The 12,158-nt window shown below is 54.7% G+C and overlaps 4 protein-coding genes across 4 annotated transcripts; 2 read left to right on the forward strand and 2 right to left on the reverse strand.

Moving 5' to 3' along the window:
• Positions 1-280: 280 nt before the first annotated feature.
• On the forward strand, positions 281-1,000 carry COL26b_006801 (uncharacterized protein; the record flags this gene model as incomplete). The annotated part of the gene is made up of 1 exon (XM_053179612.1): positions 281-1,000. One exon carries the CDS (start codon positions 281-283, stop codon positions 998-1,000), a length of 720 nt encoding a protein of 239 aa, XP_053036401.1.
• A 1,033-nt stretch (positions 1,001-2,033) lies between these two features.
• Positions 2,034-3,090, reverse strand: COL26b_006802 (uncharacterized protein; the record flags this gene model as incomplete). Its single annotated transcript, XM_053179613.1, has 3 exons — positions 2,034-2,038; positions 2,098-2,375; positions 2,543-3,090. 3 exons carry the CDS (start codon positions 3,088-3,090, stop codon positions 2,034-2,036), a joined length of 831 nt encoding a protein of 276 aa, XP_053036402.1.
• Positions 3,091-5,022: 1,932 nt separating this feature from the next.
• On the forward strand, positions 5,023-7,467 carry COL26b_006803 (uncharacterized protein; the record flags this gene model as incomplete). The annotated part of the gene is made up of 5 exons (XM_053179614.1): positions 5,023-5,056; positions 5,139-5,176; positions 5,239-5,326; positions 5,394-5,743; positions 5,797-7,467. 5 exons carry the CDS (start codon positions 5,023-5,025, stop codon positions 7,465-7,467), a joined length of 2,181 nt encoding a protein of 726 aa, XP_053036403.1.
• A 1,125-nt stretch (positions 7,468-8,592) lies between these two features.
• Positions 8,593-11,046, reverse strand: COL26b_006804 (uncharacterized protein; the record flags this gene model as incomplete). Its single annotated transcript, XM_053179615.1, has 3 exons — positions 8,593-10,673; positions 10,752-10,888; positions 10,949-11,046. The coding sequence occupies 3 exons, from the start codon at positions 11,044-11,046 to the stop codon at positions 8,593-8,595; spliced, it is 2,316 nt and encodes a 771-aa protein (XP_053036404.1).
• Between the last annotated feature and the right edge of the window lie 1,112 nt (positions 11,047-12,158).

Raw genomic sequence — 12,158 nt, forward strand, 5'->3', positions numbered from 1 at the left:
AGTGGAATTCTTGACGTGCCCTCAGGGGAGTCAGGGGAAGCCTCCGAATTGCAGCAGGGGCAGGCCCGCCCCTACCGGCAGCTGCAGGGGATGGATGGACGGCACATCAGCCGGCTTATGTAACCTTCGCCCCTAGGCTTCAATCTGGATTGGCCTCAACGACCTCTTCTCCATCAACACCCACTCATCTTACAAAACCCCGGCATCACCGCAATCAAGTCCACTGCTTTTAATCACCGCCAGGACTGATATCTGGGTAGGAGTGAGGCTCATTAGTGCGATGGCGGCACAGATGCAGAGGTCAGACGATGTTGACGAAGAATACGATGAAGACTACGATGTGCCGCTCCACCACAAAAAGCCGTTTGGCGCAGGCATCCCGCGGAAGCCTATCCAGTTCGTCAAGGCTTCAGACCCGACACTAAGTACGACCAAACCAGAGAAGACAACAAAATCGGGCTCATCAATAGGTGACTTCTATCTCAGCCTGGTTCTTCCCAAGAAGTCCGAGGAAAATCCAGTACCGGAGGCGCATGTATGCGCCGTGTGCGATCTGCCCCTCGAAGAGGAAGCCGTGAAGCAACTAAGTAAGGAAGCGAACGGCAAAAAAGATGCCACCGCAAGGCAGAAACACGAAGCATCCATCGCTCATCAAGTATGCCTGACACACTCACATCCACCGTCGGCACTGGACCGCACGCGCATGGGCTTGACGTACCTCTCATCGCACGGCTGGGATCCAGATTCACGGAAGGGCCTGGGTGCGGCGGGACAGGGTAGGCAATACCCTATCAAGACTAAGCAGAAGGAAGACAAGTACGGTCTTGGATTAGAGATTCCGAAGACGTTGGCGGGTAGAATCGAGAAAAAGAAGCCCCAGACGCTGGATGCGAAGCAATGTCGGAAGAAGGCAGACGAGGACAAGAAGAAATCTGAGAAGTTGAGGCAGATGTTTTATGGAAGCGAAGATATGGATCGATATCTTGGAACTGGTCGATGAATGATACCCAATAGACAGATTCAGCGATACAATTGAATGAATGATAAACATTGTATGAGCTTGGTGTGGCAATATATAATAATATTAAGTCTTGTGATGTTCACTTTTCCGCCGTTCAACAGAAGTCTCTCAACCACCTCTGGAAGGTTCCAGTATGAAGCAAAGTGTAGGGCTGAGTGGCCTTGAGGCATAGTCTCAAACACTGCCCCTCTGGTGACTGGGCATTTGAAGCTGCTGTTGTACTGCGCGCCCTGGAAAGCAGCCGATCGAAGTCCAGAATCATCTAGCAACCGATTGATGGACTTCGAAACGTTGGTATCCTCTGCCTTGCCGAGATGCCTTCTCCAATTCTGAGCGGCGTAGGAGAAAAAAGGGAACATGCTCAATCGTGTGTCCATTTCCTCCGATGTTTGGGCAACTCCACTCAAGAACGAACTCATGGTGAGGTATCGAAAGTATGATACTGCGAGGTCTTTATGATGTAGACCCTCATAGCGGTTGCGCAACCAAGTGTGCACAGTGGTATGCACCATACTGATTGCACTTCCCTGGAGAACTACAAGTCCCCCGCAAACCTTGAGGATCATCGTCGATCGTACCAGATTCTCTTTGTCAATCACATCAATGCCTTCCTCGGTAGCCAGCCCGTGAGCGAGCTCCGGCATTTGAAGCTTCCTCTTGGCGGAGATGATCCATCCCATAACCCGTTTTGCCAGGGTGCAGTGTGATTTGGACTGGGCCTCGATTCTCTGAAGGCTTGATTCGAACGCGTCTTCAAGGTGATTTGGATATGCCATCAGGGCCTTCCGCATTTCTTTGACGTTACTGAGGTCCACGAGATGATCGACGAGAAGCTGGACAAGCAGGAAGCTATGTACTGTTAAAGTTGCCTAGTCATCCAACTCGTGCCTTAACTCACATTCCCTGAGACTTTTCAAGAATTTCTTTCTCCAGTTCGGGGTGATTTTTAATTAAATTACCCCAATCGCACTCCTCGAACCTGGAGACGATATAGGCCCTCAAGTCATTAGTTTTAGCCTGTATCTCCATTGTCGTTTCTTGTTTCAATGCAGAACGCATCTCCGGCGTGGATCTACTAGTAATCAGGATGCTACAGTTGACATGAGTGAAGGGGACTAGAATGATTCTCAGCTCCTTCGGGTTTTTCATCTCATCGGGGCCGTCGAGAACCAGGACAAACTGCTGGTCGGCACAGGCGATCTTCAACGCATCGGAGAAGTCTTTTGAACTTCTAGGCCGAAGTATACCCAACTCCTTTCGAAAACTGACGAGCTTCTGAATCGTAGTGGCATCTCCCCTCGCGATGACCTGGCGCAGCAGATCCTTCCAGATTGTTTCTCTGGTTTGCTCTTCTCTATTTCCAAAGTCGAAGAAGTAATGTAAAACGTGAAAGGGCTTGAACGAGCGCCTAGGTCTTGGATGGCTACAGCCGCTAGCATCGACTTCCCGACTCCGGGAGGACCATAGCACCAGAGAAGCGGTAGCTTGCTTCCAGCTGTCCACTGCTTGTAAGCTTCTGACCTCAGGAACCAGGCTCCAGTACCCGGCAAGGGTTTTGGGACGGGTCTGGAGGTTTCCTTGGGGTTTCTGAGCCACTCCAGGAGGTCTATCTGGTCTTGGTGGTTGGCAAGGCGTGTGACGTCTCTATGCGTGGCGGTCGCGACGGCAAGCGTTTGCACTGATAGGAAGTCCGCGAAGATGCTCCGGAAACGATGAAGATCCTCAACGTGGTTCTTCAGACTCTTCTCCTGAATCGGCCAGAATATGCTGGGCGACAGCTTCCGAAGTTCAGAGCATAGCTTATCCAACTTTTGAGCGCACTCTGCCACGACGCTCTCGGATAAGTCGTTTGATCGCCTGAGTCCAAGATTCTCCTTCTCGAGGTTCTGGGAGACTTCTTCACTTCGCAGGAGGACTTCAGTCAGAGCGGAAATCTCGCGAAGATAGTGTTTCTGTGTGCTGTGTGCGGAACGAATGTCAGCGACGTAGCTGTAGCTGAGCTTGGTGATCTGCGTAGCCATAGTGACCAGACTGGCATTGCCAGATACCAGTCCTACCACTTCGGCCATAGCGAACTGAGCTCAGAAGATTGGACCAGAAAAGTTATTGTTCCTGTCGCTGTTACTGTTGAGGTGATTAACAGGGAAGGAGGAGATACGATTGTGAGATACGTGAGGTTAGGCATTCTGAGGGGTTGGTCCTCCACCCAACGAGTACTACCCAATCAACAATAGGAAGGGCACCATCGCTCTTGCCTAGTGCAGCCATGAGAGTGAGTCTAGGAGTCCGCATGGTGGTATATGAATTAGAGACCGCCTGTTTTTCCTGTGCTATACCGACTACTTTTCCGGTGGCTATAATCTACTTTACTGTCGTCGCTTCTATCTTCGTCGCTTCTATCGTCATCGCTTCTATCGTCATCGTTTCTATCGTCGTCGTCGTCGTCGTCGTCGTCGTTGTTACTTTCGTCGTCTCCGACAGGAGTAATCAAGTACACAGGAAAATTAGGCGGTCTCATGAATTAAGAGGGCGATGAAAGATGTAATCACATCAGCAGATCGGCAGTGAACGAACGGTCTCTAAGTAGGTTTTGGCTGGCATTTGCAAGCCGGTGCTTCTTTATGAGCCATGCCGCAAAAGAAGGATACCTCGCTAGGTAAATATGGTAATGGATTTCTACGAGATCTACAATTCCGGCAGTTTGACGGTAGTGGAGGGAAACGACATGAAATAATCCGGAGCTAGACCCGTGCTCCGGCTCCGGTGTCAGTGCCGTGCCGATCGGGGCGGTGGGCGGTGGGCGGTGGGCGGACCGGCGATTGTGCCCGATTTCTAGCTTTGAGGAGACAAAGCGTAGAGTAGGAAAGTGGCGGGCTAGGGGAGGAGGGCAGACTCCCATGTGTGCAAGTTTCATTCATACAATAGCAATCAAGCATAAGGAGAATGATCGAGAGAACATCGGTAGCGGACCGTCGTGAAACATACAGGGGACTGTCGGGTGTAAACAGCATCATCCATGCGAGGACAGGAATATCTCCCGAGGCCGACTGTATTGCTTAAATTCTTCAAAAGGAGTGATTGTGAGAAATGCAAAGGCGGTGACCTCATTCGTTCTGGTTTTGGGGGCCGAAGGTGGGGGAAAGCCGCTAAATCGAATTGCATAGGGACCACTCTAGCGAGGGGCCTGTTCGGTGGCCCCGCCAATCCGGCGGCTGCATACTCAATTTGAAGCGCGTGGGCAAGTAGCGGTAGCGCGGCTGCTGCAATCAGGTCACCCTATCCTTAAGGTATCCTCACCGGGACACCTTCCTTGCTCTGTGCCCGTCTTTGCTACCTGACCTTGACCTGACCTTCCTTACCTGACCTCGAGGTGTGTACTGCCGCAGGTGCATACTTAGTACACCTACCTTACCTTACTCACCTCACCCACCACCACTATCTGAGAAGATACTTTAGACCACCCTCCCCTACCTTTTCGCAGAACGTGCAGGAATCGCCCCGACGGCATAGCACCTTACCGGACCTGACCCTGCCTCGTCGCTGCTGCTGGTCCGGAGCATTGAGGGTCCCACCGCTGTGACCGGTTCTCCCTCCATCTTGAAACCCCGCCAGACCAAAGAAACGTCTGCTTTGCTGGCTCGACACCGCAACGCAACAGAAACAGACAATCCACGCCAGCGACACAGACACTGACGATCACAACCTCTACCAGTTGGACAGAGACCCGTTCGCTCCTCGCCCGGACGTCCATCCTCCTGCCACCACCGAATCCCACGCAGCAACCCAGCGCAGCACCGCGCATTCCAGCCTCGCCTCGTCCGTCTGTCAACCCGTCAACCTGCTTGCCTCACACCAGCCTGCCGACCTGCGCACTGCAACCACTTCGTCGCTCTGCACCGCGTGCGAGCTCACGACGATCCGCCTTGTAGCGACCGCGACTCACCTCGCCCGCCCGCTCAGCATCCTGCCTCGAGCCACTGCCCACGCGGCAAGTCGCCACGATGGGTGCTTCCACGCTTCATGAGCTCCACGATGGTATGCATTATCTCATGATCGGCTTGATCTCCCCTGCGCGCCGCTGCCGCAACTCTGTACAGGAACTAATTCCTCCAAATAGTTGTCATCGACACCATCAAGAACATCACTCGAGGCGACGTGAGCTACCCCTCCTCTAGATCCATCCCCAACAAGCCACCCGAAGCTAACGACGCCTGCAGTGGAAAGTCCTAGTACTCGACGAAGACTCCAAGAGAGTCATTGACAATGTCGTCAAGGAAGATGACATCCTCAACCACAATATCGCCAGTATGCTGCTCCATGATCCGCCCGCCCTGTCTTTTTGCGACGAGCCCTGCCTGACCTCTGCCCCCAGACATTGAGCGCATCGAACAAAAGAGGGACATGAACCCCGAGATGGACGCCATCTACATCCTATCCCCCAAGGAGAACATCGCCGAGATCCTCGTCAACGATATCGAGCGACGCAGATACAAGAAGTCTTTCCTGGTCTGGATCGGTGTTCTTGAGCCCCGAGTCCGCCACCTGATTGACAATTGCCCGGGCGCCAAACAGAGCATCGCCGGTTTCGAGACCCTATCGATCGACTTCTTCCCCCGCGAGTCGCACCTCGTTACCTTTAGAGACCCTTGGAGCTTCCCGATCCTGTTTCACCCCGGGTGCAACAACCTGGTTGCACGTCACATGAAGATTCTCGCGCAAAAGGTAGGTTGATTGGGACACCATAAGCTGTGCACTTGGCTCACGAGCCCAACCAGATCACCGGCGTCTGCGTCACTCTGGGCGAATACCCGAAAGTTCGTTATTACAGACCGAAGAACCCCCTTCACGAGGCTAGCGTGCTCTGCGCTCATCTTGCTCGTTTCGTTCAAGAGGAGTTGGACGAATATGCGCAATGGAACCAGAACTTCCCGCCGCAAACTTCGAGACCGACGGGTACCCTTATCATTACGGACAGATCGATGGATTTGATGGCCCCTCTGGTACACGAGTTCACCTACCAGGCAATGGCCCACGACCTTTTGGATATTAAAGACGGCGACAAGGTTACATACCACATGGTCACCAACGAAGGAACGGCAGACGTGGAGGAAAAGGACATGGAGCTGTCCGACAAAGACACTGTATGGGTGGACAACCGACACCGACACATGAAGGACACCATCGACAAGCTCATGGGAGACTTCAGAAAGTTCTTGGAGGCCAACCCTCATTTCGTCAACGACGAACAGGACACGACGAGTTTGAACGCCATCAGAGACATGTTGGCTGGCCTGCCGCAGTTCCAGGAAATGAAGGAGGCTTACTCCCTTCACCTGAACATGGCGCAAGAAGCCATGAACATTTTCCAGCATCACAAGTTGCCGGATATCGCTTCTGTTGAACAAAGTCTTGCGACCGGCTTGGACGAGGATTTTAAGAAGCCCAAGAACATCCTGGATCAGGTTGTGCGACTCTTGGACGATGATGCCGTTACGCCCAGTGACCGATTGCGCCTCATCATGCTTTATGTCATGTACCGCGATGGCGTCATTCAGGAGGACATCAACCGACTTCTGGCACACTGTGGTCTTCCACAAAGAGACGGCGAGGTGGTGGTCAACCTCGAAATGTTGGGAGGACGTCCCGTCCATGCTTTGAAAGATACCCGACCTCCCCCGCCGCCTCTATTCCCGAAGAACACAAAGTCTGCAGAGGTCAGCGAAGAATATTCGCTTTCTCGCTTCGAAACCGCGATGCAGACAATGTTGGAAGAGCTCTGCCGCGGTACGCTGGATCAGACGACGTTCCCCTATGTGAAACCGCCATTGGACCCTAATGAGGACCTTTTGGCTTCGCAGCAGGGATCGCTTCGTGCAGGTAGGCCAAACTGGGCATCATCAGGACGCCGACCGCCGGAAAACAGGCAACGCTTCATCGTCTTCATGGCCGGCGGTGCGACGTTCAGTGAGAGCCGTGCATGTTATGAGGTGTCTGCCCGCCAGAGCAAGGACATCTTCCTGGCGACAAGCCACATGCTCACTCCTCAGCTCTTCATCCGCCAAGTAGGTGATCTCACCAAGGATAAGCGCGCACTTGATATTCCCATGGAGCGGCCGACACCCCGCGCTCCCGCATGGGTTTACGAGCGACCAGCTCCGCCGCCGAATCCCATGGCTAACCGCCCTGGGCCCGGCATGGCGCCACCACCACAGCAAGGTCTGCCCGCTGGCGGTCGGAGGCCACCCCCGACAGGCGGCTTGCCTGGGCGCCCGGTCGCGCCGCCGACGGCTCAAATGAGCCAAATGAGCCTCAACCAGCCTTCGCCGGTATCGAACGGGGCAGCCTCGCCAGCGCCGACGGATGGAGGAAAGCCCTATAAGGGCGAGAAGGAGAAGAAGAAGCGCAACTTTTTGGGAATGAAGAAGGGCCACAAGGACAAGAGCTAAAAGAGAAGCAAGCAAATTCAGGATGCAAAAGCAAAAAGACACGCAGTCTCCCTGTCGTCCTTGGTAGCGTGGCGTTTCTGTGGTGTTGAAACTACGCGCGCGTTCATGTAAGGAGTAAACACACAATTATACGATACATTTTGACACCTTCTTTTCTCACCGTCTCATGTGTTTGTGTAGCTGTGACGAACTGTTCAAATTACTCATCAGCGTCATCAGAAGCAGAATGTGCGTGCAGTTTATCAAAGATAATCTAGACAAAAGGAGAGGTGAAAAGTCCACGCGCACCATCATCTCAAAGGCTGTTTTCGTAGAACCTGGATCAGCATAGCCACTCATGTTGTGATTTGGAGAATTGGTATTGGAACGTGAGAAGAACAGGAAAAAAAGGACTTATTCTACTGCCCTCAAGTCCTCGTCACTCTTGAGGGTGTATTGCTTACATGGAAAACTCTCATTTCAAGTCATGACTTTGTGATTTGTTGAAAGCTGAGCTAACAAAGAAGGCTCCCAAGAGAGGCAGCTGCTTCATTTAATAGCATGTTCAAGGAAACACAAAGGTCGTCACGCATCAGGCACTCTCATCACAGGCAATCAGAACAGGACAATGTTATGGAAGCGAGGGAACAAGACATCCATTTCATTTCATTCATATCTACCATGGTAGAGAATCCAACGCCTCCTTTCCCATCCTCCTCCGGAAATTCATCAATCCGGTTTTTGTTCTCAATTACTTTCCAGCCGAAAGTACCATCAAAGTCATGAGCGGGGCCAGGCTGTTGCCCCGCGCTGATATTGTGTGTTTCGCGACCATGAAGCGTGTTTGCTGTGCAAGACATTGTGCTTTGTGGACACGAGACCAATGGGCTCAAAAGAGATCGGCCACCCTAGTTCTTCTAGGGAGGCAATATTACGGAGGATTAGAGATGAGGTTTGCTGGTAGTTGAGCAATTCGACGAGCAAGAGGTCGCTCGTACCGACATTTGTTGTAGTGTTGGTTCAAATCTGTTCCTCACAGGAAACACATCTGGACGTTTGCTGCAGACTCAGACAAGGTAGATGCAGCAATTGATGTGCTGCGACAGTGCGGCTTTACGTTAAAGCCGAGGTTGATTTCAGGTTGGTTTACTGCCTGCGGAACGCCTGCGCGGCGCCCGGAGGAGGCATACGTCCGTCGAAGGGAAAGCCATGCGCCTCAGGTCCCGGGGGTCCAGGGAAGCCAGGCATGCCAGGAGGTGGAATGAATCCGGGAGGAGGGCCGCCAAAGAAGCCCGGAGGAGGCGGCATGTTGCGAGAAGGAGGACCACCCATTCCGTCGGGTGGGAAAGCTCCAGGAGGGAAGTTGGGCGGGAACATGCCGCCCATGGGGTGGTTGCGACCCGGGCCACCAGCAAGGCCGGGAGGGGGAATCATGGATCGCTGTTGGGGAGGGGGGATAGGTCCAGGTCCGCCACCTTGCATCCAGTTGGGGTTCATCTGGTCAAGGCCAGGAGGCGGGGGAGGGCGCTGGAGGATTTGCGTAGGCTGCATGCGGGCCTCGGGCTCGGGGTGATGGAAGCCATCATCCATGAAGCCGGGGGGAGCTTGGCCACGCATCTGGCGTTGAGAGCCACGGCCGCCCTGAATAAAATCGGGCTCACGCTCTTGAGCGTGGGGGATCTGAGCAGCACGCTGAGGTTGCGGCATGCGCATGAGAAGTTGCTGCTCGGTGCGAGGAGGCTCGGGCTGAGCTCTCATCAGGTTCATCAAGAACTCAGTGTTACTGAGGTTGCGGCCTTGGTTCGGCTCCATTCTGCCAGATCCTGAGCTAGACGCCTGGTGACGCTGTCCGACAAGTTCTTGCAGCAACTGGTCCTGGCGCGCAGCAGGCTGCTGGCCGGGCATCATGGGGCGGGGAGCAAGGATATCCGACATGGACATGGAGCCTTGAGGCATAGGAGGACGAACGTTTGGAGGACGTTCTCCACCATATTGCTGGAAGGGCTCAGGAGACGCGACAGCGCTGGAGTGAGTCTGCTCGCGGGAAAGCGAGGGAGGCTCCTGGAAAGGCTGCTGGGCAGGAGGCGTGGACTGAATGTTGGACCGCTGCAGCTTCATGAGCAGTGCCTGGAAAGCTTCCTTCTCTCCGTCGTGGGCTTGACCAGGCATGCTGGGGCCGCCAATTGGCAGGCCGGCCATCGGAGTTGGTGGCTCAGTGTGAAGCTTGCGGTTAGGGTCTTCCTGAGGAGCGTTGAAGAAGGACGTGAAGCGAGAAGATTTACCACCTCCAGTCTTGGGCTTGGCGGCAGGAGCTTCCTTCTTAGGCTCACTCGGGGAGCCAGCAACATCAAGTCCAGCGGTCGAAGCGAACTTGAGGAAGAATTGATCGGGGCCAATTTCGACGGCAGGGGCCGATGCGACAGCTGGTTGCTCGGCCTTGATTGCAGCTTCAGCGAGAGCTGGTGCCTTGTCCTCAGCCGGGGCCTTACGGCTTGCCTTCATGCTCTCCATGAACTTCTTGAAGTCCTCCTCGGTATGGCCTCCAGCCTTCTCTCCAGCCGGTTCGTCGAACCATTCAGGCTCGCGCTCGGCCCGATGATCACCACGGTCCCAGCGACGCTCATAGTTACGGCCGCTGGGCTTCTCCTCAGGCGGCGCAGAATCCCGGTCCCGATCTCTCCAGCTCTTGGCGCGGTCGATGCGCTCGCGAGCCGTCATGGGAGGCTTTTCACTGGCAGCGGGGGTATCATTCTTGAACCAGGGCTCCGACTTGCCCCTGCTAAGGCCATTTCGGGGTCGGGGTTCAGCCTCGTCGTGGTCCTTGTCCTTTTCATGGTGGTCAAGGTTGCGCTGGGGTCGCTCTCTGTTGCCTTCAGCATCGCGGTCACGGGTTCGCCTGTCGTTGGGGAGCCTATCGCCACCACCGGCACCCATGCGACCATGGAAGCGCTCAGCGCCCTCATGTCCGAAGCTCTTGCGGGGCTTCACCGTGCTCCATCCCTCATTGTCCTGATCATTGTCGCCACGACGACGGAAGTTGCTGTTTCTCGAGTCGCGGAATCGCTCAGGCTCGGGGGTATCACCATTACGGTTGCGGAAATTGAAGCGGCCTGGGGAATCGGCGTTCTTGAGGTCTTTGTCGTTCTCAAAGGGCTTGCCACCGCTGTTGCGCAGGGTTGCCGAAGCAAAGGCAGTTCGCGGGGGGCCAAGGATGATCTCGTCTGGGTCTGCGATTGAAGGATGGGTCAGCAACTGCAGTCAAGAGCGCTCGTGAGAGAGCGAGGCGGGGATGGCAGGTGACATACTTGCGCTGTTTCGGGGGGCGTGTCGGTCAGTGGCCGGGCGGCGATTCGTCTGGTCGAGGAGGGGGTTATCGTGGCTTCTTCGGTTGTCGGTGGTCTTTGTGTTGTTGTTCTGGGTGCGAGTGTTGTCGGGAGGTGGTCTGTTGAGCGGGTTAGAGAAGGCAGCATGGTGAAGAGGGATTGGTTTGGCGGAAGCATACCCCATCCAATCCTCTGCGGGTGGCAGGTTAGGCGGCTTGACGCATAGTGGTGATTCGCGCAGATGAACAAGGAACTCTGCGGTATATTGGAGTGCCATCGCAGTGTGATGATGCGAGGCGCATCCGAGAAGTGCTGTGGAAAAGTATCGATACTAAGCCGTGGGCAATGATATTTGCATGGGCAGATTGTAGGGGGGTTCGATCCACCGAGTGGAAGGGAGTCGCGCGATGGTGTTGCACCAGTCGGGTGGAGGAGATGAAGGGATGGGTTTTATTTGGCGGGTGGGCGGTCGAGGCAGGCGATCGACGGCAGGCTGAAGTTGTACGTTACACGATGAGTAGTAGGGCAGGAGCAGTGGTGGTAGTGGTGTTGGTGTGTGGTAGGTAAGTGGGAAGGCGAGGTATTGAGAGAAGAGAGGTGAGGTAGGTGGTGGTGTCGAGGACGGTGTCAAGTCAGTCGGCTGTCGTCAGTCCAATCCAGTCCAATCCGGTCGGTGGAGGATGGAGACCGAATGGGCTCCAATCGGGCTGCGCTGCAGAGTGCGGAAGGCGTTCGTGTCGGTGCGGATCGGCAATCAAGGCTGACGAGTTGGAAGTTGCGATGGGGGAATTGTTTGGGGTCGAGAGTTGCAGTAGAGATGCGGTCGAGAAAGAAGAATATTACGATGGAAGGTGGATTGTGGTAGTGAACTGTCAGGGCGTGTTGAGATGGTGGTCAAAGGAGGTTTTGGCACTTCGGACGAAACCTGGTGGAGGAGGTGCTGTGCTGTGCTGTGCTCAGGTCGGGTCAAGTCAGGCAGGTCAGTGGTCACAGGTGCCAACCAGCCAGCCATACGTACTTTACTACTTAGGTACCTCCTAGAGGTGCAGGGCAGGTGCAGCCATGCACCAACAGTGCGGCAATGGCAGGAGAAGCTGCCACCCGCTGCGCTCCTTCCTTCCACTGAGGCAGGTAGTGGAGGCAGGTAGTGCGTGCCTCCCGGTTGTGGATGGCAGTCCAGCTGCGTGGCAGGCAAGGAAGACGCTAGGGACGCCCAAGCGCAGGGATACGTACCTGCCGACCTGCTGCTACCTTACCTTTACCCTGCCTGCCTTGGCTCACCTACCTCACCTTACTTTACCTTGTCACCTCCCTTTTACCTACCTTCCTCCTCCTCACCTTTGGCCATGGCTCCTTCCCGTGCTACTCCCGTCAGGTCCTTCCCCATGA

The sequence above is a fragment of the Colletotrichum chrysophilum genome (genome assembly GCF_026319265.1).
Source record: "Colletotrichum chrysophilum strain AFK26 chromosome Unknown scaffold_52, whole genome shotgun sequence".
NCBI lineage: Eukaryota > Fungi > Ascomycota > Sordariomycetes > Glomerellales > Glomerellaceae > Colletotrichum > Colletotrichum chrysophilum.